This window comes from Trichoderma atroviride, chromosome 2, assembly GCF_020647795.1.
Source record: "Trichoderma atroviride chromosome 2, complete sequence".
NCBI classification, from domain to species: Eukaryota; Fungi; Ascomycota; class Sordariomycetes; order Hypocreales; family Hypocreaceae; genus Trichoderma; species Trichoderma atroviride.
Window position 1 is genome coordinate 4,421,269 of NC_089401.1, and position 23,095 is coordinate 4,444,363.

General features: G+C 51.2%; 8 protein-coding genes across 8 annotated transcripts; 5 read left to right on the forward strand and 3 right to left on the reverse strand.

The window, feature by feature from the left end:
- Positions 1 to 947: 947 nt before the first annotated feature.
- On the forward strand, positions 948 to 2,896 carry TrAtP1_004259 (uncharacterized protein; the record flags this gene model as incomplete). The annotated part of the gene is made up of 7 exons (XM_014083838.2): positions 948 to 1,066; positions 1,119 to 1,152; positions 1,215 to 1,388; positions 1,453 to 1,507; positions 1,579 to 1,815; positions 1,883 to 2,653; positions 2,715 to 2,896. 7 exons carry the CDS (start codon positions 948 to 950, stop codon positions 2,894 to 2,896), a joined length of 1,572 nt encoding a protein of 523 aa, XP_013939313.1.
- A 1,159-nt stretch (positions 2,897 to 4,055) lies between these two features.
- TrAtP1_004260 (uncharacterized protein) lies at positions 4,056 to 6,468 on the reverse strand (the record flags this gene model as incomplete). Its single annotated transcript, XM_014083839.2, has 3 exons — positions 4,056 to 4,298; positions 4,382 to 6,031; positions 6,106 to 6,468. The coding sequence occupies 3 exons, from the start codon at positions 6,466 to 6,468 to the stop codon at positions 4,056 to 4,058; spliced, it is 2,256 nt and encodes a 751-aa protein (XP_013939314.2).
- A 1,115-nt stretch (positions 6,469 to 7,583) lies between these two features.
- On the forward strand, positions 7,584 to 9,803 carry TrAtP1_004261 (uncharacterized protein; the record flags this gene model as incomplete). Its single annotated transcript, XM_066112233.1, has 1 exon — positions 7,584 to 9,803. The coding sequence occupies one exon, from the start codon at positions 7,584 to 7,586 to the stop codon at positions 9,801 to 9,803; it is 2,220 nt and encodes a 739-aa protein (XP_065968316.1).
- Positions 9,804 to 9,849: 46 nt separating this feature from the next.
- Positions 9,850 to 10,671, forward strand: TrAtP1_004262 (uncharacterized protein; the record flags this gene model as incomplete). The annotated part of the gene is made up of 2 exons (XM_014084993.2): positions 9,850 to 10,265; positions 10,341 to 10,671. The coding sequence occupies 2 exons, from the start codon at positions 9,850 to 9,852 to the stop codon at positions 10,669 to 10,671; spliced, it is 747 nt and encodes a 248-aa protein (XP_013940468.2).
- A 1,092-nt stretch (positions 10,672 to 11,763) lies between these two features.
- TrAtP1_004263 (uncharacterized protein) lies at positions 11,764 to 12,766 on the forward strand (the record flags this gene model as incomplete). Its single annotated transcript, XM_014083840.2, has 3 exons — positions 11,764 to 11,859; positions 11,975 to 12,432; positions 12,514 to 12,766. 3 exons carry the CDS (start codon positions 11,764 to 11,766, stop codon positions 12,764 to 12,766), a joined length of 807 nt encoding a protein of 268 aa, XP_013939315.1.
- A 344-nt stretch (positions 12,767 to 13,110) lies between these two features.
- On the reverse strand, positions 13,111 to 15,490 carry TrAtP1_004264 (uncharacterized protein; the record flags this gene model as incomplete). The annotated part of the gene is made up of 3 exons (XM_014083841.3): positions 13,111 to 13,592; positions 13,665 to 14,353; positions 14,424 to 15,490. 3 exons carry the CDS (start codon positions 15,488 to 15,490, stop codon positions 13,111 to 13,113), a joined length of 2,238 nt encoding a protein of 745 aa, XP_013939316.2.
- A 253-nt stretch (positions 15,491 to 15,743) lies between these two features.
- On the reverse strand, positions 15,744 to 16,922 carry TrAtP1_004265 (uncharacterized protein; the record flags this gene model as incomplete). The annotated part of the gene is made up of 1 exon (XM_066112234.1): positions 15,744 to 16,922. One exon carries the CDS (start codon positions 16,920 to 16,922, stop codon positions 15,744 to 15,746), a length of 1,179 nt encoding a protein of 392 aa, XP_065968317.1.
- Positions 16,923 to 18,953: 2,031 nt separating this feature from the next.
- Positions 18,954 to 22,304, forward strand: TrAtP1_004266 (uncharacterized protein; the record flags this gene model as incomplete). Its single annotated transcript, XM_014083842.2, has 2 exons — positions 18,954 to 19,707; positions 19,759 to 22,304. 2 exons carry the CDS (start codon positions 18,954 to 18,956, stop codon positions 22,302 to 22,304), a joined length of 3,300 nt encoding a protein of 1,099 aa, XP_013939317.1.
- Positions 22,305 to 23,095: the final 791 nt, after the last annotated feature.

The following is a 23,095-nucleotide window of genomic DNA, read 5'->3' on the forward strand; positions in this document are numbered from 1 at the left end:
CCACAAATCTCGATTCATTACTCGCTGCGTTCTCCGCTTGTGCGTTTCTGGAAGACGTTTTGGCCATCTGCAGTCCCCTTGATTGTATCATTCAAGGCTGAGGGGCTGGGTCCATCCCCAATTTTGACATACGAGCGCGGTCATTGGGTTTTGTTTTCCAATTCGCTCGAGTCCCATTTGAAGTAGCAGATCCAGCGTCCCGTCGCAAATCGAGATGGTAGATTCTGCCACTTAGGTGGCAAAGCCTGCTAGATATAGCTCGCTTAGCACTCGCCCTGCCCCCTAATATCAGCTCTCTCAAGTTCGTATACTGCCTTTAACCTCAATTCTTCCTCCATGCTCACATTGTCAGCGGACGTTTAGCCCAAAGCCCATAACCTCGGAGCGCTGGCAAGGGGCTAGATCTTGGCCTTTCATCTCATGGTACTGGCTGGACCTTGGAATCTGGGCCTCATAGATGAAATTGCTTGATACTTGGGGAAGCTGTTATATATATTCGCGATCCTGCTTTTGACGGTAGATTTGCTGCACCTGGAAGAGCCATTCGCAGCTGTGGATTGACTCGCAACGATATTACTGCCGAGATTATTTCTCTCCTGGATATCGCAGGCAGCCAACGCTATTGCCGATAATAATCATTTCAATCGGCCGCAAATAATTACCAAGAGCCAACCTTTTGGCACCCAAGTAAGCGCGCAGTCGAACCGAGTACTGTTTACCGCCGTACCTCTCTGCCTTTTGAAGTTTGTTATTTCATTTTTCGCCTGTACCGCCACTTATCATCATCAACGACCAATTTTTCCGAGTCGCGTTCATCCTTATTGTCGAATCTGGCTCCAAACAGTCTCCCCTCCCAGAAGGGAATAGATGTTGGACCAACGGGATCATAATTTTCGCAAATCCACGTATCATTTTTCGACTCAAATATGAGAACGCAACCCGCCAAAATGAATCAAGACCTGGAGACTGTCTTCAGAGAACTGGGCATCGCTCAGTACCTCGATACCTTTGTGGAGCAAGGCTTCGATACCTGGGATACAATTCTCGACATTCAGGAGTCTGACCTGTGGGTAGATCGATTCGGTCATGTGTTGATGAGAGGCTAACTGGATTCTCAGTGATGCTTTAGGAGTTAAACTGGGTCATCGAAGAGTATGTTCAGCAACGATTAGTTGAATCTTTGGGATATCACTAACAACAGTAAACTTGTTCAGAGACTCCAGCGGCGAATCGCAAACGCCAGGGGCATCGACCCCAGCATCTCACTGTCAACATTAAAAGCTGCCATCGAGGAAGGGAAACATGACGGTACTTACAAAAAAAGAGAGCCTGGTCACAATGGCGATGGCAGTAGTGGGCCGAAGCGCAAGTATCGCCGGCACCCCAAGGTATGGCTGGCGAAGAACAAGGTCTCGTTTGTCAAAGTTTCGCATGCTGACCGATATGGAACAGCCAGACGAGAATGCACCTGAACGTCCCATGTCCGCATATGTGCTCTTCTCAAATAGTAAGTGTATTGACTGCTGCTTTCATCGTCGCGAGGTAGGAAGCATTTGCTGACCCTTGATACTGTTGCAGGACTAAGGGAAAGCCTCAAAGGCGATCGCTCTCTCACATTTACCGAAATTGCCAAACTGGTGGGAGAGCATTGGCAGAACCTATCACTACCAGAAAGGGAGGTGTATGAAGGCCAAGCAAGACAGAGTAAAGAGCGATATTACCGAGAGATGGCGGTTTATAAAGAAACGCCAGAATATCGCAAGTATATGAAATATCTCGACGAGTTCAATGACAAGCAATCCAAACCCGGGCAACGTGTGTATATATAATTGGATCAGCTTTTCTTCCATTTCGAGTCGGTGCTGATTTATAACTCACTTAGGTCACGAAGACGCAAAACGAGCAAGATTAGAGCAGCATGAGCTCATGCACGATCACAACGGTTCCGGAAGTAGTATTGTCAGCGGCAGCACAGTTCTAGGCGGTTCAACTTCAACGGCGAGTGGTAACAGCAGCGTGAGAACGCAAGATAGCGAATCCCGCGAATCCCCAAATCCTCGGCAAAACAGCGTTCACTCGATATTGTCTGGCCCAGAATCACATCATCCCTCAATAGCCCCTATTCCATCTCCAGCTTCGGCTTATTTTGAGGTCGATAACCCAAAGCGAATTAGCAATTCGGGCCACTTACGGCAAGGCTCTTCGTCGATAAGAGGTGCAGCGCAAATGATGCCACATCAAGCCGACATGCCACAACAGCAGCAGCAACATCTGCCATCGCTTTCCGATATGCTGTCTAGTAGGCAAGGAAGATTAGATGCCCCGGGGATCGAGACAGTGGAACTCCCCCACGCATTCGCAACACATCACAGGCCATCAGCGTCCCAAGGAGAACACGCATTGCCGCCCGTAGCAGTATCAAGTCTCCACCACGAGTCGTCGTCAAGCGCCAGCAGTGTCCCGACGATAGCGTCGAGCAGAGGTAGCCGTAGACTGAGCGAGGGACCACTGGCAATCCATGCGCTTCTAGCAGACCAAACTCAAACGTCTCACCGTCGAGACGAAGGTCCGTTATATACATCTAGCTACGTTGCTAGTCCAGTTGATCGAGGGATATCAGCCTTTGGTCATTATCAAGGGCCTAAGGGATATGGTACCTAACCCTTGACACATGAAAAGCTTGAATAGGAATGCAGCTAATATAGGCCGCTAAGGATTTCAAACTGCGTCCTCTGCTTTGCAGAACATGAGAGTCGAGGAGACGAGCGATGGCGATGTTCTAATGACTTCGGCAGACGAGCCGATATCCATTCCTCATACTTATGAAGCAACCGGTCTTGACGGGGTCAATGCTTTGCTAAAAGCTGGCGAACTTTTTGACGACCGGCGAAGCTAACATGCCAACCAACCAATGGCGGTAATAGGCTCATAACAGTTGCTTTGATGGCCATATGCCAACTAATCGGCGCCGGAACACGGAGATGCTATTTGCTCGTAGCATGTTGGGAGTCGTTTTTGGGTCATTTTCCCGCTTGGCTCTGTTCGCTGATATCTCGTGCATCGTTGAAATTCTGTTCAGATACCCATAGCTCTTTTCCCTTACTTAATTCGTCTATGTGCTGGATATATATATTGGTGTAGCTACATCTTCTTTTTCTTTTTCTTTCAGTTTTCAAAGGTTGTGAGGAAACGGTTCTCTTTTTTCTTTGTAACTGCAACCTGTAGATAAACGATACTGGGCGAGATCAGAGGCCGGCGTTGATGGAAAGATCGTTGTAAACAATAGGACCCAAGCTTTCGGGTGAAAAGTTTTTGGGGAAGACTCTGTTTTGTGTTCTTGATCTTAGCAGCCACCAGGTCTCAGAGTTGCCGGTCTTATGGTCCGCGCTTTGTCGAAGGTGGCTTGTTGAAAATATACCTATGTATTTCTGTTTAGCCCTTTTTAAATGATTGCAAATTGGTGAGCTCACAGAAGAGTTGGGTGGATTCTTTTGGCACTGATAAAGTGAGTTCACCTTTCGAGTGACGATGATGCGTGCACATGAAGCTTTTGGACCTGACGAGGAGAGAATCTCGATGAATGTTGAAAAATTGAAGTCGGTCAAAAGAAGTCTGGCCTTTGGTTGGTTTGTAGATAAGGTAAGCAAGCACTAAGACAATGACTGGTCACGGGTAGGCGCCTGACTTGCCTTGCTAATTCTAGACTACGAGGGTTCTATATATGGCAAGACCTGCCAGCTGGCAGACTATGTCCCAGGGAAGTAGAGGCCTATAACGTCTAGATTACGCTAAAGAGAGAGAAAAGGCGAGCGAATAGATCAAAAGGGATGTAATACATGCTGCAAATTGATTGATATATCATTCTGTGGCATTATTCTGTGGCATTATTCTTCCATATAAGAGTTACAAGTTCATATACATCACTAAGAGCTGTTAATCATCGACATCATAGCCTTTCCCAAAGCGCCCAGTAGTGCAAATGGCCACCCCTAATCCTATCCATGCCTGGTTTGTTTTGTTCTCATGAGGCGACTTCTCTCGTATACCAAACATACTTATACCGCGCCTTCTGTGATCTCAGCCGTCCAGTCTTTCCGAATATCCAGCTCATTCAGCCCCTCTGTATTTTCAATCACCAGTCCCTTTTCGTTTGCCAGGTGAAGTAGACATATAAAGCAATACGAAGTGGAAATGTCCGCCATGGCAGGTTTGGGGTATACTGATTGCAATCCGTTCATCACCTCCGTGAATTTGAGCTTGGGTTCTTCTTCTGTGTTGGGCGGCGGTGCAGGGGTCTCCTATGTGATGAGTTAGTTAGTATAGTTGCAGGAAGTTGCATTGTGGTGGCCTTATAGCGGATCAAAGCGCATTAAACACATACCTCTAGCTCTTCTAGGCCCATGCCTTTCCAGATTTCCTCTTTGAGTCGCCTGACGTCCACCTTCTTTGCTACCCTGGCAAACTGAACATATTCAGGTCGCACACGGCGCGTTTGAGTCACTAGTGTTGTGCCAAAAGCACCCATTGTATTCATAGTGTCTCCATTCAACATAGCGGTCATTCCGACTCCCTCGGTCAAGCCCATATCTCCCTCAGCTCCAGGTGAAAGGTGTTCTCGGGCATCTGAAAACTCAAGATCATCGTCATCTGGGTCGTCGCCACCGGGGAATGGTAGACCGTCATCGTCTTGGAAGAAATTGGCGTCATAGTCGCCTTCAGGCAAGGCGGCGTCCTCAGGCGCCTTCTGCTGCGCCCAAAATGCCTCGTCCAAGTCTCCCGCTGGCTGGCTGTCCTGAGAGCTATAACCCTGCGCGCCTGTGCGTGAGCCAAACCCTGGCCGTTTCCGAGCAAGACGAGATCTGGGCTTGAGGAAGAGGTTCAACAGGGATTTTGAGCTAAAATGTTTGTCATCGGGAAGTAGGTTTCGAGACTTGGACTTCCAATCCTTCTTGGGCAAACAGACAGCTGAGTTGCTGGAGGCTTGTGTATAAATGAGATCGGACTGACTGGGGCTGAGAGGCGAAGAAAAGTCAATTTCAAATGGCTCCTTTTCTTTGCGCTTCTTCGCCTCTCCCGACGGCTTGTTGACGTCTTTAATTTTGCGAATTCTCCAATGCTCCGCGCTGGCCCAGTTCTTTTGCAATGCTTGGTCAAAGAAGCTCAGTATGTCTTGATGCATCTTGTCTGCGTTTTGCGAGTTGCCCATGGATACGATATATTCGCCGTTCTCGTCAAAACCCTCCCCGTCTCCGCCTTCTCCACCATCTGTCCCGGCGTCATATACACGCATTTGAGGTTCAAGAGCAGCCTCGCGTGCCCAGGCTTCGCCGCCCTCGCCAAAAGCAACATCGCCGAGAGTGTCGAAATCGCCAAGGCCCAGATCTTCATCGTCAAAACCAGCCGGTGCATCTTCGTCAATGAACATGCCAGATTTGTTGCCTGGAGCGCCAGGCTTATCCTGGCTTTCCCTCCAGTCTTCAGGAGCCTTCAAGAAAGGGATGTTTATAGATCCAGAGGGATCTCCGAGTTCAAAGCTCTTCAGGGACGGGCAGATATCGAGTTCATCCAGTAAGTTTAGGTCAGGGAAGAACCGCTGGCCAAGCGCTGACATGTCAATCTCTACCTCAGGAACGTCCGGCTCTTGGTCTTGAGCTTGGTTCTGATCTTGGCTTTGGCCGTGGCCTTGGTCTTCGTCCTGGTCTATATCCATATGGTGGTCCTCGTCGAGGTCTAAACGGCTTTGCTGGACCTCTTCGCCATCTTCTCCAGCTCCGGCTTCAGCGTCGTCTTCGTCCAGTTGGTCCTCCTTCTTACTCTCGTCTGCGTCGCCGACATCATCGCTACTGTCAAAAACAATGCGACCTTGTGAGTCAATCATCAGGTGGTTAAGCAAGAGACCTTTGGCGCCTCCCTCGTCGAAGTCGGCGGAAGCTTTTTTGAAAAGTGGATCGACGGCGAATTCAAGCTCGAATTTTTTGAGTTGTAAAGAAGCGAATGATGGTGCAAGCGTTGCTTCTGATGATCTCTGCACCTGCAAGATTGGGCAAGTTGATTAGCATGCAAAGCAAGGCCGCCAAAAGATTTCCCTTGTTTCTGGCTTCTTACCTTCTTCTTCGTCTTCTTTTTGACGTTGCCATCCGCATCAACTTCTTCTTCGCTCTCTTCACCCTCACCGGCCCCCTCTTCAGCGTCGCGGTCCTTCTTCTTGTTATTGCTGTCCGCGAGGCCACTCAGCAGCTTGCCTGTCTCGGTTGCAACGCTGTCGATTCGGTTGGTGTAAATCTTGACACAGCCATCAAGAGTACAGCTCGCTTTCTGGAAGTTGACACCATCGCCCTCCTTGAGTAGCGACATATCATGGAAGTAGTCGATGAGGGCAAAATTCCACGAATTGGTCGCATTAATCTTGTTGTCAGTGGCCATCTTCATCCACTCCTCGAAGTTGGCTAGAATGGGGACGCGCTTCATCGGCGTCACGGAGACGCCCCCCTACCATGATGGGATCGTCGCCATCATCCAGCACTCGGGCTCCTCGAGGCGTGCCGGTATAGGGGCTCTGTGAAGCATTCTCGAAGTCTTCCGCCCTCAGGCTCTTGCGTGGCGTGGCCGCTCTCTTGATCTCGTTTATCTGCTTCTCTTGAAGGGCTTTCCTGTTGTTCATTCGTTGACCCTTTTCCTGTGCGTCATCGTTGAGGGGGATCCTATCACTCATTATTCGCATACAAGCCTCGGCGGCGATGGGCGTTGGATTCCATGGGACGGGCTTACTTGACGGGGGATTTGAATGGCGACCCCGTGGCGCCGCCTGCGCGTGGCACCTGAGCGACCCGAGGCATTGCTGCAACCAGGCGTTTTGCGTGATGCGCGCCGTAAGACTGTCCAAGATGTGCGAGCAAAGCCTCTCCCGCGCGTCGACTTGGTGCTGGGCGAGGAGTATTTTTGTTTACTGTTGACTTTCTGTGAGGCCGGCAACACGACTATCGGCGGGAAACCCCACCTTGGGCGGCCAGCCAATTGTGTGATTGGAAAGTCACGGGCGCCACGCGCTACAGCTCCAACGCTGCATCGGGCCAGGTCGAGCGGTACTCCATACTTGACAGTACTTTGTGCCTTGCAGAGGGTGAATGGGCAGCCCAAATTGGCTTCTGTCAGCACTCAAAGCCGTGGAATTACGCGGCGACCATGGGCGACTAAATCATCCGGTTATTGCCACCTCAGTATCAGCCCTGTGCTGTCTGAGCCATGTGAAGTTCTGTGAAAGAACTTCTGTGAAAGAAAGTACTCCGGCGCCCACTGGAGACGCAATTGAACAGCACCCGATCATAGGCGTTGGCACGCTATTGGAACCTTAACTGGGGGCCCCTGCTGCCCGCCTACCCCATACGGAGCGCAGAAAAAGTCCCTGTGGACGAGCCGCCACTGAGGCCGCCCAACGTCGTCATTGAAATATCATTTGATGTTCTGGCCGCACCCACGCTCAATGGGACTTTGAGACACTCCGCCAACCCTTTGATTATTTTATTACTATAACCCCCGCCGCTCCAGCAAACCTGGCGAGCTTGCGACATGTCGATGCGACCAGCATGCGGACAACAAACGCCAGACGGGGCCGTTTGAGCTCCCGGCCGTTCTACACGACGGTCTTGTTGCTGTCTTTGCTGGCCGCGTACTCGTTCTTGGCGCATTCTCGACATCGCCATGGCCCTCGCGATGACACCTCGGCGTTGCTCCGACGCTCCCACGACCAGCCTGAATGTCGCCAAGTGCACACGGCCAAGGACCAATGCGCTTTTGTCAGGCAATACTGTGTAGATGAAGATGCCGGGCTTCTTCCCTACCTGCGGCTGTACTACTGCAGCCTTGGCAAGGCGCAGCCTGTTGCTTTCATCATTCTTGTTACCTGGCTGGGGCTGCTGTTCACCACCATCGGCATTGCGGCGAGCGACTTCTTCAGTGTCAACCTGAGCACCATCGCCACCATCTTGGGCCTCAGCGAGAGTCTCGCGGGCGTCACGTTTCTGGCATTTGGAAACGGCTCTCCCGATGTCTTTAGCACTTTTGCGGCAATGGGGTCCAACAGTGCAAGCATGGCTGTTGGTGAACTCATTGGCGCCGCCAGCTTCATCACAGGCGTGGTTGCGGGCTCTATGGCCCTGGTCAGAGAGTTCAGGGTGGACCGCCGGACATATGCTAGAGACATTTGCTTCTTCATTGTCGCCGTCGCCTTCACCATGGGGTTTCTGGCCGACGGGGAGCTGCGATTTTGGGAGTGCTGCGCAATGATTGGGTACTATGCCCTCTACGTGGTCGCTGTCGTTGGATGGCATTGGTATACTACGAGGAGGAAGAGAAGACTGCGTAGAGAAGGAGAGGCTCGCAGCCATTTCTATAGCATCGCCGGCCACACTGGAGATGAACTTGCGGGCGAGCCCTACCATGACGATCCCGAAGACGAACACCAAGAAACAAGTCGACGGACTACAGCAAGCACTGGGACTGGAGGCAATCTCTCTGCCTTGGAGCGCGGCCCCATTATCGAAATTGATGGCCAGATAGCTGAGACGCCTGGAAGCGAGGATAGCGAAGAAACTGATGAGGACCATGAGAGAATGGTTGCTGTAGAGGTGGCCCGGAGCATGCGAGTCTTGCGCCCCCAAGGCAAGCGGAGGAACACCATTACACCGATTCGACCGAGCTTGATTGGTGCGTTGGAATTCAGGTCTGCCTTGGCACACTTGCAGCGCGAGAGCAACCTTCAGCTTTCAGCAATCCCGTCGCGGAGCTATTCTGAAAATCATTTTCACAGAGGACGACGGGGTAGTACCAGTGCGCTCTCCAACTTGGTATATTCCGATGACAGTTCCGCCACCACCACCACGGATGGGAGGGTGAGGGCTAGGTCGCATGGAGCCGCTCCAGTCTCTTCATCTACCCATCCGGAATTACTAGGTCACAGCCGGGATCGATCAGACTCCAGTTTGCAGCCTCCCCAAGATGGCACCATCAGCCAAAGAACGGCAAGTCCTGCGCCGTCATATCAAATTGGCGGCAAACTCGCACCCCCTCCGGTCGATGGACCGACTGCAGTGGCTGGCAGCCCTCACCAGGAGCCACATGCTGCATCTCTCATTCCTCGCCTCCAATTACAGATACCTAGTCGACCCGCTAGCGTGAGTACTCTATCGTCGCCTGTCATGCCCTTTCCCCAGTATACCGACTCTCCTATGGCCATTTCACCTAATACGCGAGCTATCTCGCCGAATACGCAACCAGAGCAAGCTGGACTAGGCTTGCTGCCACCCCCAGCTACCGCTCGCGAAAGTCCCTTTGCCGCCCTCGACAACGCAGCAGCTACATCGCGACCAGTTAGATGGTGGCCGTATTCGATTCTTCCTGCTCCGCATGTGCTCCTTGCTACCCTATTCCCGACCTTGCAGGGATGGAAAGAAAAGGCATGGTGGGACAAGTTTGTTAGTGCCATATCTGTACCAAGCATCTTCCTCTTGGTAATAACGCTACCGGTTGTCGAGTCAGAGACGTCAGAAGAAGTTGATACTTTTGATGATGGCATCACCATCACCGATCGTTCTGCCCATAGGTCTATTGGACATATGGCTCCACCTATTTCGATCCAACCCGGGGAAATCGAGCCCGAAGATGAGTGGGAGCGATTTCGAAGATATTCGTTAAATCGCAGAAACAGCGATGCTGCCACCAATAGCATTCCGACACCATATTTGGCGCTGCCGGAAGAAGAACTTTTGACTGTATCCCCCCCGTACCCAAGAGCCTGGCGCGGCTAAGCCCTTGTCCGAGGTTCGCTCCATCAGTCAAGCAAGCGAGGAAAAGATGGGATGGAGCCGTTGGCTTGTCTGTCTCCAGCTCTTCATGGGGCCGCTGTTTGCCGTCATTATACTCTGGGCAAACATCTCTGAAGATTGGGAGAATCCGAGAAGCTCTTTAGTGCACATGATTCTATGGACGCTTGTAGGATCTCTCGTATTGTTAGGAGCCCTGCTTCTGCTTACGACGGAGCAGAGGCGGCCCCAGTATCACTTTTTGTTCTGCTTTTTGGGCTTCATCATCAGCATAGCTTGGATTTCAACAGTCGCTGGCGAAGTGGTTGGAGTTTTGAAAACATTCGGCGTGGTTCTCGGCATTTCAGAAGCTCTGCTCGGACTCACTATCTTTGCTGCCGGCAACAGCGTAGGCGATCTAGTTGCTGATATCACGGTGGCTCGACTTGGATATCCTGTCATGGCATTGTAAGTACACTCACCGTCTGAGAAACATCTTTGTTCTGCTTGTTCATGTTTACTAACTGCGTTTCTCTTGCACAGATCTGCCTGTTTCGGCGGGCCAATGCTCAACATCTTGCTAGGCATAGGTGTTGGGGGCGTTTTGATGATGGTCCAAGATGCAAATCACCACCACAGTAAGCATCCGGGGGACGACTACGCTTACAGGCCGTACCGCATACAGATTGGAGGAACCTTGATGATATCCTCCATTACATTGCTGGTGATTCTACTTGGCTTGCTCATCTCCGTGCCCCTCAACAAATGGATCTTGAGCCGCAAGATTGGCTGGGTGTTGATAGCCATGTGGTCGGCCAGCACGATAGTCAACGTGGTTGTTGAGCTCACGGGTGCAATAGGTGACATTTCTTGATTGAGTGATACGGAAGGAGAGCAAGTTTATGTGTATTTATACAAGGTACCTGTATGGAACATTGTTTTTTGTTTTTTCTGTTTCTTTCTTTTTTATGGTGGAATGACATTATGAGGGCTTGATATGCATACACTGCATTTGGATTGTTTTAAACTTGTATACACCACGAACCTGTTTTTCCTTTGAGACGTTTTGACATACATACGAAGAATACCTAATTATCAATGGAATACGTGTATAAGCAACAGCGTTAGCATAGTAACAATAGACACCGCAGTTGAGAATACTCCATATGCTCTTAATCACTCTGATACTATTCGCTCGCGGAGTAAGCACCAAGCAATTGACTTTCTCTCCAGCTCAATTAGGTTTCGTCAGCTATGTTGGTGCTATTTTAGCTATTGCCATACGTGTTAGGTTGAATGTACCGCCATGTCATTGGAACTTGACAGATTTCGCATGCTTCTCCTCGTATTCATTTCCTTCGTTGACGCATCACATGAGGAACTTTGCGCCCAATATCCAACAATTTTAATCAAGACAAAACACAAGAGGCTGTGTAAAGGATCTACGTGTGAATCATTTTTGCTTTGTTTTTATTTCTCTCATTGTGAATTTTCAAAAAAAGAACAGCTGTCTAGTTCATCCCATGTCTTTGCCAATAGACTGTTGACATGTATTCAGATTTCCTGTCCCAGAGTGCCGAAACGTGGCTCGTATGCTGAAATTAGTGGCTTGGATGTTTCATTTCGCGGCCTGGAGCTGTCACTAGCGGCCCCATGCACCGCCTCTAGGACCCCTGTAGCACCACGCTGTCGACCCTGAAGTTCCGTCACTGGTCTCATGCTGCTTTATCTTTTTGGCGGGCTGTCAGGATTTATCATCGCCTTGACCGCCCCAGCGATTTGACCCCTCAGGCTCTAAGTCAAGCACCCCGCCATTGAATACATTCGCCTATCTTTACAACGAACAACTTCTTTTAACTTGTCCAAGTCTTTTGCGAATTCGCGTCTTCACAAGCCCTTTTGTTGCTTAGCGACTCTTTTTTCACCTCTTCAATTCTTTCATCTCTTCTACTTCTCTTTGCCCATCATGGCTGCTCCTGCTTATACCCCTCTTGAAGACCGTCCTTTGAAGGACACGATTTGCCTTTTCGATGTCGACGGCACATTGACTCCCGCTCGTCTTGTAAGTTGTTGGCATACTCCCATTCATCCAATTGGCCTCGTTGGGTCTTCAATTCGAATATACTTCGCCTATCAATCAACCTCTCGCTAACAAATTATTCCCAAACCCCTTCTAGGATGCCTCTCCCGAAATCCTCGACCTCCTCCAGGCCCTCCGCAAGAAGTGCTCCATCGGCTTCGTCGGCGGCTCCGACCTCATCAAGCAGGAGGAGCAGCTCGGCAAGCCCGCCGGCGTGCCCGTCACCACCCTCTTCGACTACTGCTTCGCCGAGAACGGCCTGACCGCGTACAAGCTGGGCGAGGCGCTGCCCTCCAACAGCTTCATCAAGTGGATCGGCGAGGACAAGTACAAGGAGCTGGCCAACTTTGTCCTGCACTACGTTGCCGACCTGGACATCCCCGTCAAGCGAGGAACCTTCATCGAGTTCCGCAACGGCATGGTCAACATCAGCCCCGTCGGCAGAAACGCCAGCACAAAGGAGCGAAACGACTTTGAGGCCTACGACAAGGAGGCCAAGGTCCGAGAGAAGTTTGTTGCTGTTCTCAAGGAGAAGTTTGGCCACCTGGGACTTACGTATGTAACTACCCATCCTTTTTTCCTTCCCCCATCCTGACTTGATCGACCTGTGCTCCGCTAACAAAACATGGCACGCAGCTTCTCCATCGGCGGCCAAATCTCCTTCGACGTCTTCCCCACCGGCTGGGACAAGACCTACTGCCTGAGCCACCTTGAAAACGAGGCCAAGAAGCCCAACGGAATCACCTACAACAAGATCCATTTCTTCGGAGACAAAACGTTCAAGGGCGGCAACGACTACGAGATCTTCAGCGACGAGCGAACCATTGGCCACACTGTCAAGGGCCCCGAGGAGACTATTCAGATCCTGAAAGAGCTTTTCGACCTCTAAATTTGCTTATCAGAGGAGGTGAATCCCTGACGCGCAAAACAGAGGAGAAAAGAGAGCAGATGGGGGGAATAGCAACGCAAATGAATCACTGAGGACAGGTCCGCAGTGATAGTTCCATTCAATCAATCTAGATAATACCAAAGATACTCCGATTTGATAAATCTTATACATATTTTTACATCAAGTCTTCCAAAAGGTCAACACTCTCGACATGAAAGTCAACGGGAGTGAAATAGTCCAATTCTTTCTTTTCAACAGGAGATACGCTAAACAAATCAAATCTTTCCCTCTATATTTCCCATCTCTTTCTTCTCACAACCCACTAATAGGTATTCTAAACCCTTTCATCGTCCGTATTCCAAGTGAGGAATAATCACAGGGCCATATTTAGTAGTGGCTGTAAAAGCACCATCACCTTGCACAACAAAATCAACCGCAAGGCTAAGCTTAGACAAGCCCTGCTGCTGATTGTGAAGGCTTGGGTTGGGGCTGAAAGGCCCCTGGCTCTGGGCCATGACAGCGTCGTGGTCATAGGCAATGACTGCCACGTAATTCCTGCGGCCCATGAGCTTCTTCAGCTCTCTGCCCGCTCCGCTAGCGTCTGAATGGAAAATCTCCATCATATCTTCTTTGGTGTCGGACACTTCGTGTGTGGATCTCTGACCATTTTGTGGCACGTAGAGCGTCTTCTGGTTATGGAGTAGTTTCAACACGTATGTGCTCTGAGGGGCAGATACAATTGGCGACGTGATAACCTGGTACATTGTCTTGTGATCTCCAGGGTGAGTTGGGTCATGCACAAGACCAGCTCCTGCACAGTTGACATCTGTCAAGGCAAAAACATGTCAGTATAAGCGGTACTGTATAAATGGAAAAGGGATGCTGTTTTGTGGCTTACCTCCAGATAAGAATGTCATGCGAATACCCTTCTGCTGTGAGATGCCCTGAAGGGTACGGATGAAATATGTCCTTTCAAGATCCTTAGACTCATGAGTCCACATATCTTTAAGCACTTCTTGGATGTCTAGTTCGCCAAATTGATTGAGCACGTTGCCCATCAGTCCAGACTTGCCGACAGCCTTCTTGACTTGACTGAAGCCCTGCGCAACCATTTCTTTGCCGCCAACAACACCTGCCACAGAGCTTGTGACTTTGCCAAGGATATTGTATGTTGTGTTGACAGCCTTCTTACCTGCAGCAACAGTATTCGCCAAGCTTTCCACGGTATCCAATCTGGGATATATCAGAGGAACTGATACCATCCAAATAGCATGCTGGACAGAAGGTGGTAAGGTTGCGACCTTGGGGAAGATTCCCTGGTAGGTTGGTCCGGCCATCACACGTGCCTGAGTTCTTTCGGATCGGCAGTCTGTGCCGATCACAACCATTGCCGGGCCAAGATATTTGACGAAATGCCACCCAGTACCAGTAATGGTGAAGATGTCATGGTCAGTGCTGACGTTACGCATCATCTCTGCCGTAGTGTGATGCTGGAAAAGCAAATACATGTCTGCTGCTACCCGGCCAGTGTTTTTAAAGATGGCGGATGATTGCATGTAGTCAGGATATGATCCAAATCCATCAAATCTAAGAAAAAAGTTAGAAATACTGCCAACAATGAATGGACGCCTTCTCCCCTTCTTTCCTTTGCACTTACATATCGTGGTCATCAATCTGCAAAACATGAGGAATTTGTGCAAAAGCTTCCCTCAGATAAGGCTGGTCAAAGTGACTGGTATAGTAATGGAAGTAAGCATGGCTTACGTCCTCCTCATGGCGCGCAGTCCATTGCGTGTTTCTCTTGTTGTCTCTTCCGCTCATAGCTAACCACTGCTTCATCAGTGGCACCTCTCTCCATAGTCGATCGCCGTAAATCTGGTCACCCAGTCCAAGCTGTACGTGGAAACCGCCGCATTCCACATTCTTTTGGAGGACGTCTTTCCACATGAAACCCACGCCACCCAGCTTAGAGCGTTCATTTTGAGACGTGCTGACTGCAAAATCATTACCAGAGTGGGCTATGAATCTCCATCCAGTCTCGTGCCTGCCTGCCACGACAAATTCGTAGCGTGTACATCCAAGGTGCGATGTAACGGCGTAAGTCCATCGTTCGGTGGCCTCTGCCATGTCGATCTCAATCTCATATTTATAAAAAGTCCAGCGCTGGTGGACGTAAATGGCGCGAGGAACAAGCTGCATAGGATTTGGAGAAAGATCCATGCTCTGGTGTAAATGAATCGTAGGCGGTTGAGGTGCGTCTGTCACAATAAGGATGCTGCCAAACCATTTACCAGTTTCAATGTTCATATTGACGTATTTCAAGTAAGGGCCAAAATACACTCCATTGGTTGGCTGGATTCTGTACATGTCCACGCCAGCACTTGGCGGTGGACCAGTGAAGCCAAGGGTCGGAGCCTGTGAAGCTGCAACACTCATGATGCTTTCGGCGTAACCGGGAGTGTGTGGAGGAAACATGGGGGAAGCCATTGGTGTTTTTCCAAACATGGGAGACGCCAGCGGGTTTCCGTAGGTCGAAGCCGTGGGCGAGAGAGGAGCCTGATCATGCTGGATAGGGTTCGGCCCCTTGGGAAACTCCCATTGGGTTGCCTGGGTAGCCAAGTGAATGTAATAATACTGGCCCGAGTTCTGATCGAGATGGGCTATCCATCCTTCAGGCAAAGGTGGCGGAGAAGCAGGACCAGCAGCTGCGAGGTTCGGGGGCATGGTTACCACTTGAGCATGTTGAGCACTGGGCTCCGGTCGGGGATCATTCGCAAATGCAGGGTGACCTTGATTATGAGGAGCAGATGCGGAAGCAAGGCCTGCGGCAGCGGCAGCCGTGGCAGCAGCCGTAGCTGCAGCTACCACTGTCTCTTTAGCTGGCGTTACTGAAATAGTGGCTACGGGAGCTTGAGAGGTGGCAGCAATAGGGGCAGCCGCTGGTGCTTGATTAGCTTGCTGCGGCCGCTGTTTCTCATTAGGGTAAGAGGTTCGTCCGCCAGGGTTGACGCTTGAGTAAGCTGGCGGAGGAGAACTGGTGCTCAGGCGTTGGAAATCTTGTTCCAAAACACTGGCCTGAGCGGGGGGAGTTGACCTGATTCTGCGCTGGCTGCTGGTGCTGCGGCTGCTGTTGTTGCTGAGGCGGCGGGCTGCTGACCGGATGCTGTGGTTGAGGTGACGAAATCTCATTCATGCCCTGGTATACAGTTGGAGGCCCAGAGGGAGCCTGGTCGGGAGACTCCGTGGGTGTCCAGGGGCGCTGAGGTTGCGGTGTTTGATTGTTGTATTGTGCCAATCTCTGTGCAGCAGCGGCACTCTGAACCTGAGAAGCTTGAAGGCTAGTGAGAGTTGCCGTGCCGGAAATGCCCGACGCAGCATATCGGGCCTCGATGCCACCGCCAGGCACGCTGCCAGGCTCTACAATAGGAGTCTCTGGAGGTGGAGGTGAGCCTCTGCTGGCTCTAGTAGTCGAATTCGAGGCCGTCGAAGCAAACCGATTGACACCGGGATCGTTGGACGCCAGATTTTCAACCTGGGGGATCTTTGGGGGCTGCGGGGGCGCCTGTGCCTGCTGCGGCTGTGGATACTGCTGAGGCTGTTGATACTGTTGAGCTTGTGGAGGCTTTTGGTATTGCTGCTGCTGTTGCGCCGGAGTGCTGCTGGAAGACCCGGATGCAGCTCCTCCAGGCGGCGGGTAATACGTCTTTTGGTAAGCTGGGTAGTTCGTTGTCGATGCAGCAGGCTTATCCTGCAAAGGCCTCGCAAAGAGGCCATAGTCGGCATCAGGGCTGGACGGAGAGTGAATGGGCTTCGGCGCAGCACCTCGTCTCTCGGCAAGACCTGGCTTCTTCTCCGCAGCAATGTTTGTGTCTAGTCGAGGGCTCGTATCGTTATAAGCAGAGCCATATGGCTTTGGCGCAGTCGGCTTTCTGATATCGTCGTCATCTGGAAACGGCAGAGGAGCGGCAGAACTCGATGCGCCAGGAGGAAGAGGGAAGGTCAATCTGCTCGATGAAGTCGAAGACACGCGAGAATGGGGATTGGGACTCTGTGGTTTGAAAATGCGCAACGGCTCGACCGTTGGGCTGTCGCAATCTTCTGGCGCAGGCTTGCTTAGGAAGAGCTCATTGTCAGGGACGCCACGGCTGCGCTCCATGTTTCTCGAGTTGGAAGAGATGTCGGTTACAAGCTGCAAGCAAAGCTTCTATCAGTAAATAGAGGGTTAAAGGTGATGGAAGAAGAGAAGCATACTCGGCGTGGAAGACGGCAGCAGAAGCGAATATCAGAGCGCCCAAGAACGAGCTATGCACCGTTCCAGCAGCGACCGAGGCGTTGAGAGGGATGACGCAAACAACTGAAGGAAATGATTAAACTGGACTACACTGAACAGCTGAGAGCTTGTTCATGTAGTTGGGCTGCGTGAGATTATCGACGTCTCCGCGGTATAGGTAGTCTTAGTATGGACGTGGCGGCACCCTGAAGCTGGTGGCGGGGTTGACACAATCCGGATTTGTACCTGTACTGCCCCTCTGGTTTCCAAATAGCGGATGGGTCGCAGAACTGGCCGCACGGCCCGCTGCAACAAACGCAGGGCCTGTAAGTGAGGTGCCGTGGTGTAGGAGAATGAGGAATACAGAAGTGAGAATCGGCCGGACGCGAAGAAAAAGATGTGAACATGAAGAGAAAGAGAAAAGAGAGAAGGGAAATGGAACAGGGCGCCAAAACGGGTGGCTGTAGAGTTTAATGTGAGATTGTTCTGCTAACTAAATGCCACCTGGTAGCGGCAGGGTCTACGGAGTATCTGGTACCACGAGAGATGCACGCTGAGATGCGGAAAGCAAGTACCCAGTACCAGCTAAAGCACCTGCATTGTTATCGATATCAGGCCACGCACTGCAACTCCATGTCTGCATCGCCAGGACTGGCGAGGGCATCTGCAACGCGAGCCCAAACAGGGGCCCTCGGCGGCAATGCGAAGCTGTCGCGGCGCCGTGGCTGAAAGAGACAGACAAAGACAAGGAGGGTCTCTGGAGGGCCTCTGGAGCCAGCAGAGTTAGTGGCGGCAGGCTTGCAACGTGGAGAGTCGTGGCAGACCCCGCGGCTGGCGCTGATTGGCTGCGTAGCTCCATTTCGCTAGCCCTGTAAGCGCCGGCGACCTGGACAAGGCTCCATTGGATGCGCCGCCGCGAGACCCAACGGCCTATGAATGCGAGATGGAAGCGCTGGCATGTCGACGCCGAGACTTGCAAAGGCCTCATCAGCTGCGGCAGCCAAATGGAATCGCATATTAAAGCGGAGGCTGAGCGCGCTGGCGCTGTGCGTGTGTCTATCCCTGGACAGGGCCAGGAGCTGGATGCAAGGTGATCAGATGTCACTTGAACGCTTTTAGCCCAGGCCTGTGATTTACAAGACGTGCGGGTATGAGACTGGGCGGCAAGAAGCAAGCTAGACGGCTCAGACGGACAGCAGCACTTTTAATTCAAGGTAGGTGGCTAATGCGTCGGAAGCCATGGCCGAGGCATCTTATTGCTGCTCATCAAAATCGGTGCACTCGCTGTGAGCTTTGCATCTCCCTAGTGCTGGTGCTCCATGGCTATGCCGGCACATGTCGCTCAAAACTTCGTGGGCGTCGTCATCATTGCCGGCACTTTGCTTCCGATTGCTGTAAGAAGTCATAATATTTCGAGTTTGAGTTCCGTCTGGGCATAGGGAATGAGGTTGGTTGACGCAAGCAGGAGCCTTTGTTAGATGTAGTCGGAACATGTGCCAACCCCACAACTACAATGGAGCTGTATATGGTACTGGCTCTGGCTTGGCACCGACATCTCACTCGTTTTTGCTGTTTGCGTCAACTCCGATCACTTATCCTGGATACCGGGATAGGTAAATTCTTATGAATAAGAGAACGTAGCTTGGTGGTGAATAGAATATTCTAATTCCTACCTACCTAGTAGTACATAAATCAAAAAAAGGCGGTTTAGTGGTGGGTGATAAGATAAGACCCTGACGTAGATATTTCCTAACCAGGCAAAATATGGGGCTTCTCAACGCGTGCTGGAGAGCTGGACGCGTTGAGAGGTCGACGCTACCTCACATTTTAATCAAGTTGTAGCGGTCGGCACGTTGATTGTGAGGGCGGTACTACCAGGACGGCCTTTTTAGTAAAGCTGTCAGTTCCAGTTCCATCATGACTCCCATATCGAAACCTCCAGAGAAGAAGCAGAAGTCTTTGACTGCATTCTTCACGCCCAGGGCTGCCAATGGCACTGCGTCACCATCCTCTCAGAAGCCCGCAGTGCCATCTTCGCCGACTCCTGCAAGAGACCCAAGTTTGCCATCACGAAAACGGCCCCTCGAAAAGGAAAGCGAACAGTCCGACGGCATTGTCGAGAATGCAACAAAAAGAACTAAGGGTACTGAGGCTGGCAATGAGAAAAGCTCCTTTTTCAACAAAGATTCCGCCGTTGCCACAGCTACTGGCAACCAAAGTCCTTCTTCCACACGAGTACGACGCTACCATTACAATGACTCGAATTCACAAGAAGATATCGGCCACACGAGCGATGACGACGACGAAGCAACGAAAAAGAATAATGAAGAGCTGCACAGAAGATTTGTCAAGAAGCTGGGCCATCCAGATGCCTTGGCTTGGCGTTCCTTGAAAGCACAGGACGGCGCCGCAGCCGGTGATGATGAGGATGCCGACGCAGATCCTGAAGAAGACGAAGCCCCGGTTGCCACCAAGACCAAGAAGAAGGGATCGAAAACAGGAAAGCTAACACCCATGGAGTTGCAATTCCTGGAAATCAAGCGGAAACACATGGACACCATACTGATCGTCGAGGTTGGATACAAGTTTCGATTTTTTGGTGAAGATGCTCGGGTGGCTGCCAAAGAGCTAAGCATCGTATGCATACCGGGTAAAATGCGATATGATGAGCGTATGTACTTTTGTTTGATGCCTTTGTTACGGCCTCGCTAATCAGCATTAGATCCTTCGGAGGCTCACCTGGATCGATTTGCATCGGCTAGCATTCCGGTTCACCGATTACCCGTTCACGCAAAACGACTCGTCGCTGCCGGCCACAAAGTTGGAGTCGTGCGGCAGCTCGAGACCGCGGCGCTCAAGAAAGCCGGCGACAACAGAAATGCCCCCTTTGTCCGCAAGCTCACCAATGTCTACACAAAGGGAACATACATCGATGAGAACGGAGAGCTGGATAGCCAAGACGCCTCTGCCCCTTCGGGAGGCTATCTGCTTTGCATCACAGAGACGGCAACCAAAGGTTCTGGCGCAGATGAAAACGTCAATGTCGGGATTCTGGCTGTACAGCCTGCCACTGGCGATATCATCTATGACACCTTCGAGGACGGCTTTATGCGAAGCGAGATTGAGACACGCCTCCTGCACATATCACCCTGCGAGTTTGTTATTGTGGGCGATCTCACCAAAGGCACAGACAAGTTGATACTGCACCTGTCAGGCAGCAGTACCAACGTCTTTGGCGACCGCAGTCGCGTTGAGCGTGTACCCAAAAGCAAAACCATGGCTGCCGAGGCCTATTCGCATGTAACGCAATTCTACGCCGACAAAGTCAAGGAGGCATCAGACAACGAGACTGCGAGCGCTCTACTCGACAAGGTCCTGAAGCTTCCTGAGGCGGTCACCATCTGTCTATCCGCCATGATCACTCATCTACAGGAATACGGCCTGGAGCACATATTCGGTCTGACGAAATACTTTCAGAGCTTCAGTACGCGATCCCACATGTTGGTTAATGGTACAACCCTAGAAAGCCTCGAAATCTACCGCAACTCCACCGATCACTCCCACAGGGGTAGCCTCTTCTGGGCCGTTGACAAGACTCTCACTCGGTTCGGCCAGCGTCTTCTCCGAAAATGGGTCGGCCGCCCCTTGTTGGACAGAGAGCGTTTAGAAGAGCGCCTTGCCGCCGTACAGGAGCTTCTCGACAAGCAATCCACTTCCCCCGTCGATGATCTAGAAAGACTCCTTTCCACCACCAAAGCGGATCTTGAACGCAGTCTCATCCGTATATACTACGGTAAATGCACCAGGCCAGAACTCTTGTCCGTGCTTCAAACTTTGCAAAAGATTGCCAGTCATTACTCCTCTATCAAGTCACCCTCTGATGTCGCCTTCAACTCGCCCCTCATCGTCAATGCCATCGTCGCCTTGCCCAAGATCCTAGATACAGTCATCTCCTACCTTGATCGCATTAACATGTATGCCGCCAAGAAGGACGATAAATATGGCTTCTTCAGAGAGGAGTTCCATACCGAAGAGATTCAAGATCACCAGATGGGAATAGCCCACGTCGAGCACGAACTCGATGAGCACCGCGCCGTCGCCGCACAAAAGATTAAACAAAAGATGGTCGAATATGTTACCGTTGCAGGCATCGAATATCTCATCGCCGTTCCCAACAAAGACATTAAGAACGTTCCCGCCTCTTGGAGCAAAATCTCCGGCACAAAAGCCCTCTCGCGCTTCCACACCCCCGAGGTCATCCGTCTCATCACCGAGCGGGACCAGAGTCGCGAAGCCCTCGCTGCGGCCTGCGACAAGGCCTTTAAAGACTTCTTGGCCGAAATAGCTGCCGAATACCAGCCTCTGCGAGATGCCATCTCTGCCCTCGCCACTCTCGACTGCCTCCTTTCACTCTCCAAAGTCGCCGCTCAGCCAGGCTACAGCAAACCCACCTTCCTCCCCTCCACCTCCGAACCATCCATCTCCATCTCCCAAGGCCGTCACCCAATGGCGGAGCAGACTCTCGAGAGCAGCTACATCCCCTTCACCACCACTCTCGCTCACCCATCCACCCTAGCCCACCTCATCACCGGCCCCAACATGGGCGGCAAATCCTCCTTCGTCCGCGCCGTCGCCCTCATCGTCCTCCTCTCCCAGATCGGCTCCTTCGTCCCTGCCGACTCCCTCACCCTCACCCTCTGCGACGCCATCCACACCCGCGCCGGCGCAAGAGACAACCTCTTCGCCGGCGAATCCACCTTCATGGTCGAGGTATCCGAAACAGCACGCATCTTGCGCTCCGCCACCCCGCGCAGCCTCGTCATCCTGGACGAGCTCGGCCGCGGCACCAGCACCCACGATGGCGCCGCCATTGCTCAATCTGTCCTGCACCACGTCGTGACCGAAACGAGGTGTCTCACTCTCTTCATCACCCACTACCAGAATCTCGCTCGCATTGCAGACGGCCTGCCTGGCGTCACCAATGTCCATATGAAATTCAATGCGCAGAAAGGCGAGGATGGCGAAGAGGAAATTACCTTTTTATATGAGGTAGGAGAAGGTATAGCCCATCGCTCGTATGGGTTAAACGTCGCTCGTTTAGCCCGTATTCCTAAGAAGGTGCTTGATGTCGCCGCAGGAAAGTCAAAACAACTGGAAAATGAGATGAGGCGGCGAAGGTTACAAGGAGCATATAGGACGCTTGCCGAAGTCATGGAAGCTGGCCCGGATCAGTTGGATCATCTGGTGTCCGCTATTGAACAGCTATAACAACTGAGCTTTAGCAGCGAGAAAGGGGCAGCGTGCGTCTCGCAATATCTAGCATGGGTCTTACTTGGTACAAATTTCATAAAGAGCGAAATGCTATTGTATTCATCATGTGTAAATAAGAGAATGTATGGATCTTACGAACGCCAAAATGGTTTATCTATGACCTGATGTGCGTTCCGCCACTAGAAAAGCAAAATAACACGCCAATCAGACTGTCTTGTTCAAATCAATTATCAATATCGTTGAACAGTCCCTTTCCCGTATAGAACCCAAGTTGTAGAAATGACTGTAGAATCGCCGAAACCCACCCAAAAGAAACTGTTAAAGAAAACACCTAGCCCTGTATCCGCAACCGTCTAAGAAAAAAATGCGCCATCAGAAAATAGTTTTCTCTATACTGTAAAAAACTTGCTGCAGCCCGACAACAGTCAAACTATGAATGGTCGCGGGGCGTAGCTGAGCCTGGCCAGCTGAAAATGTCTAGACGTTCAAAAAGCAGCCTCTCCATCGTATGTGGGTTCATGTAATTTAAAAATATGGTGCCAACGAGACCTTCGCCATCATGTAAGCAATCTTGATATAGCAAATCTTTCTAATTTCAGCTCACCTTGATGAAATATACCGAGAACAACTCTTGAAGGGTGCCTCGGGACCCGATATTAGAGAGAAGTCAAAAAGAAAAGTTAAAGATGGATAAAAATGCGCCGATAATGTCCCCATAGTATATCCCGGATAGACGCCTGTTTCAAATAGCGGAATGATGATGTATTTTATCAACATTAAGCGACTGG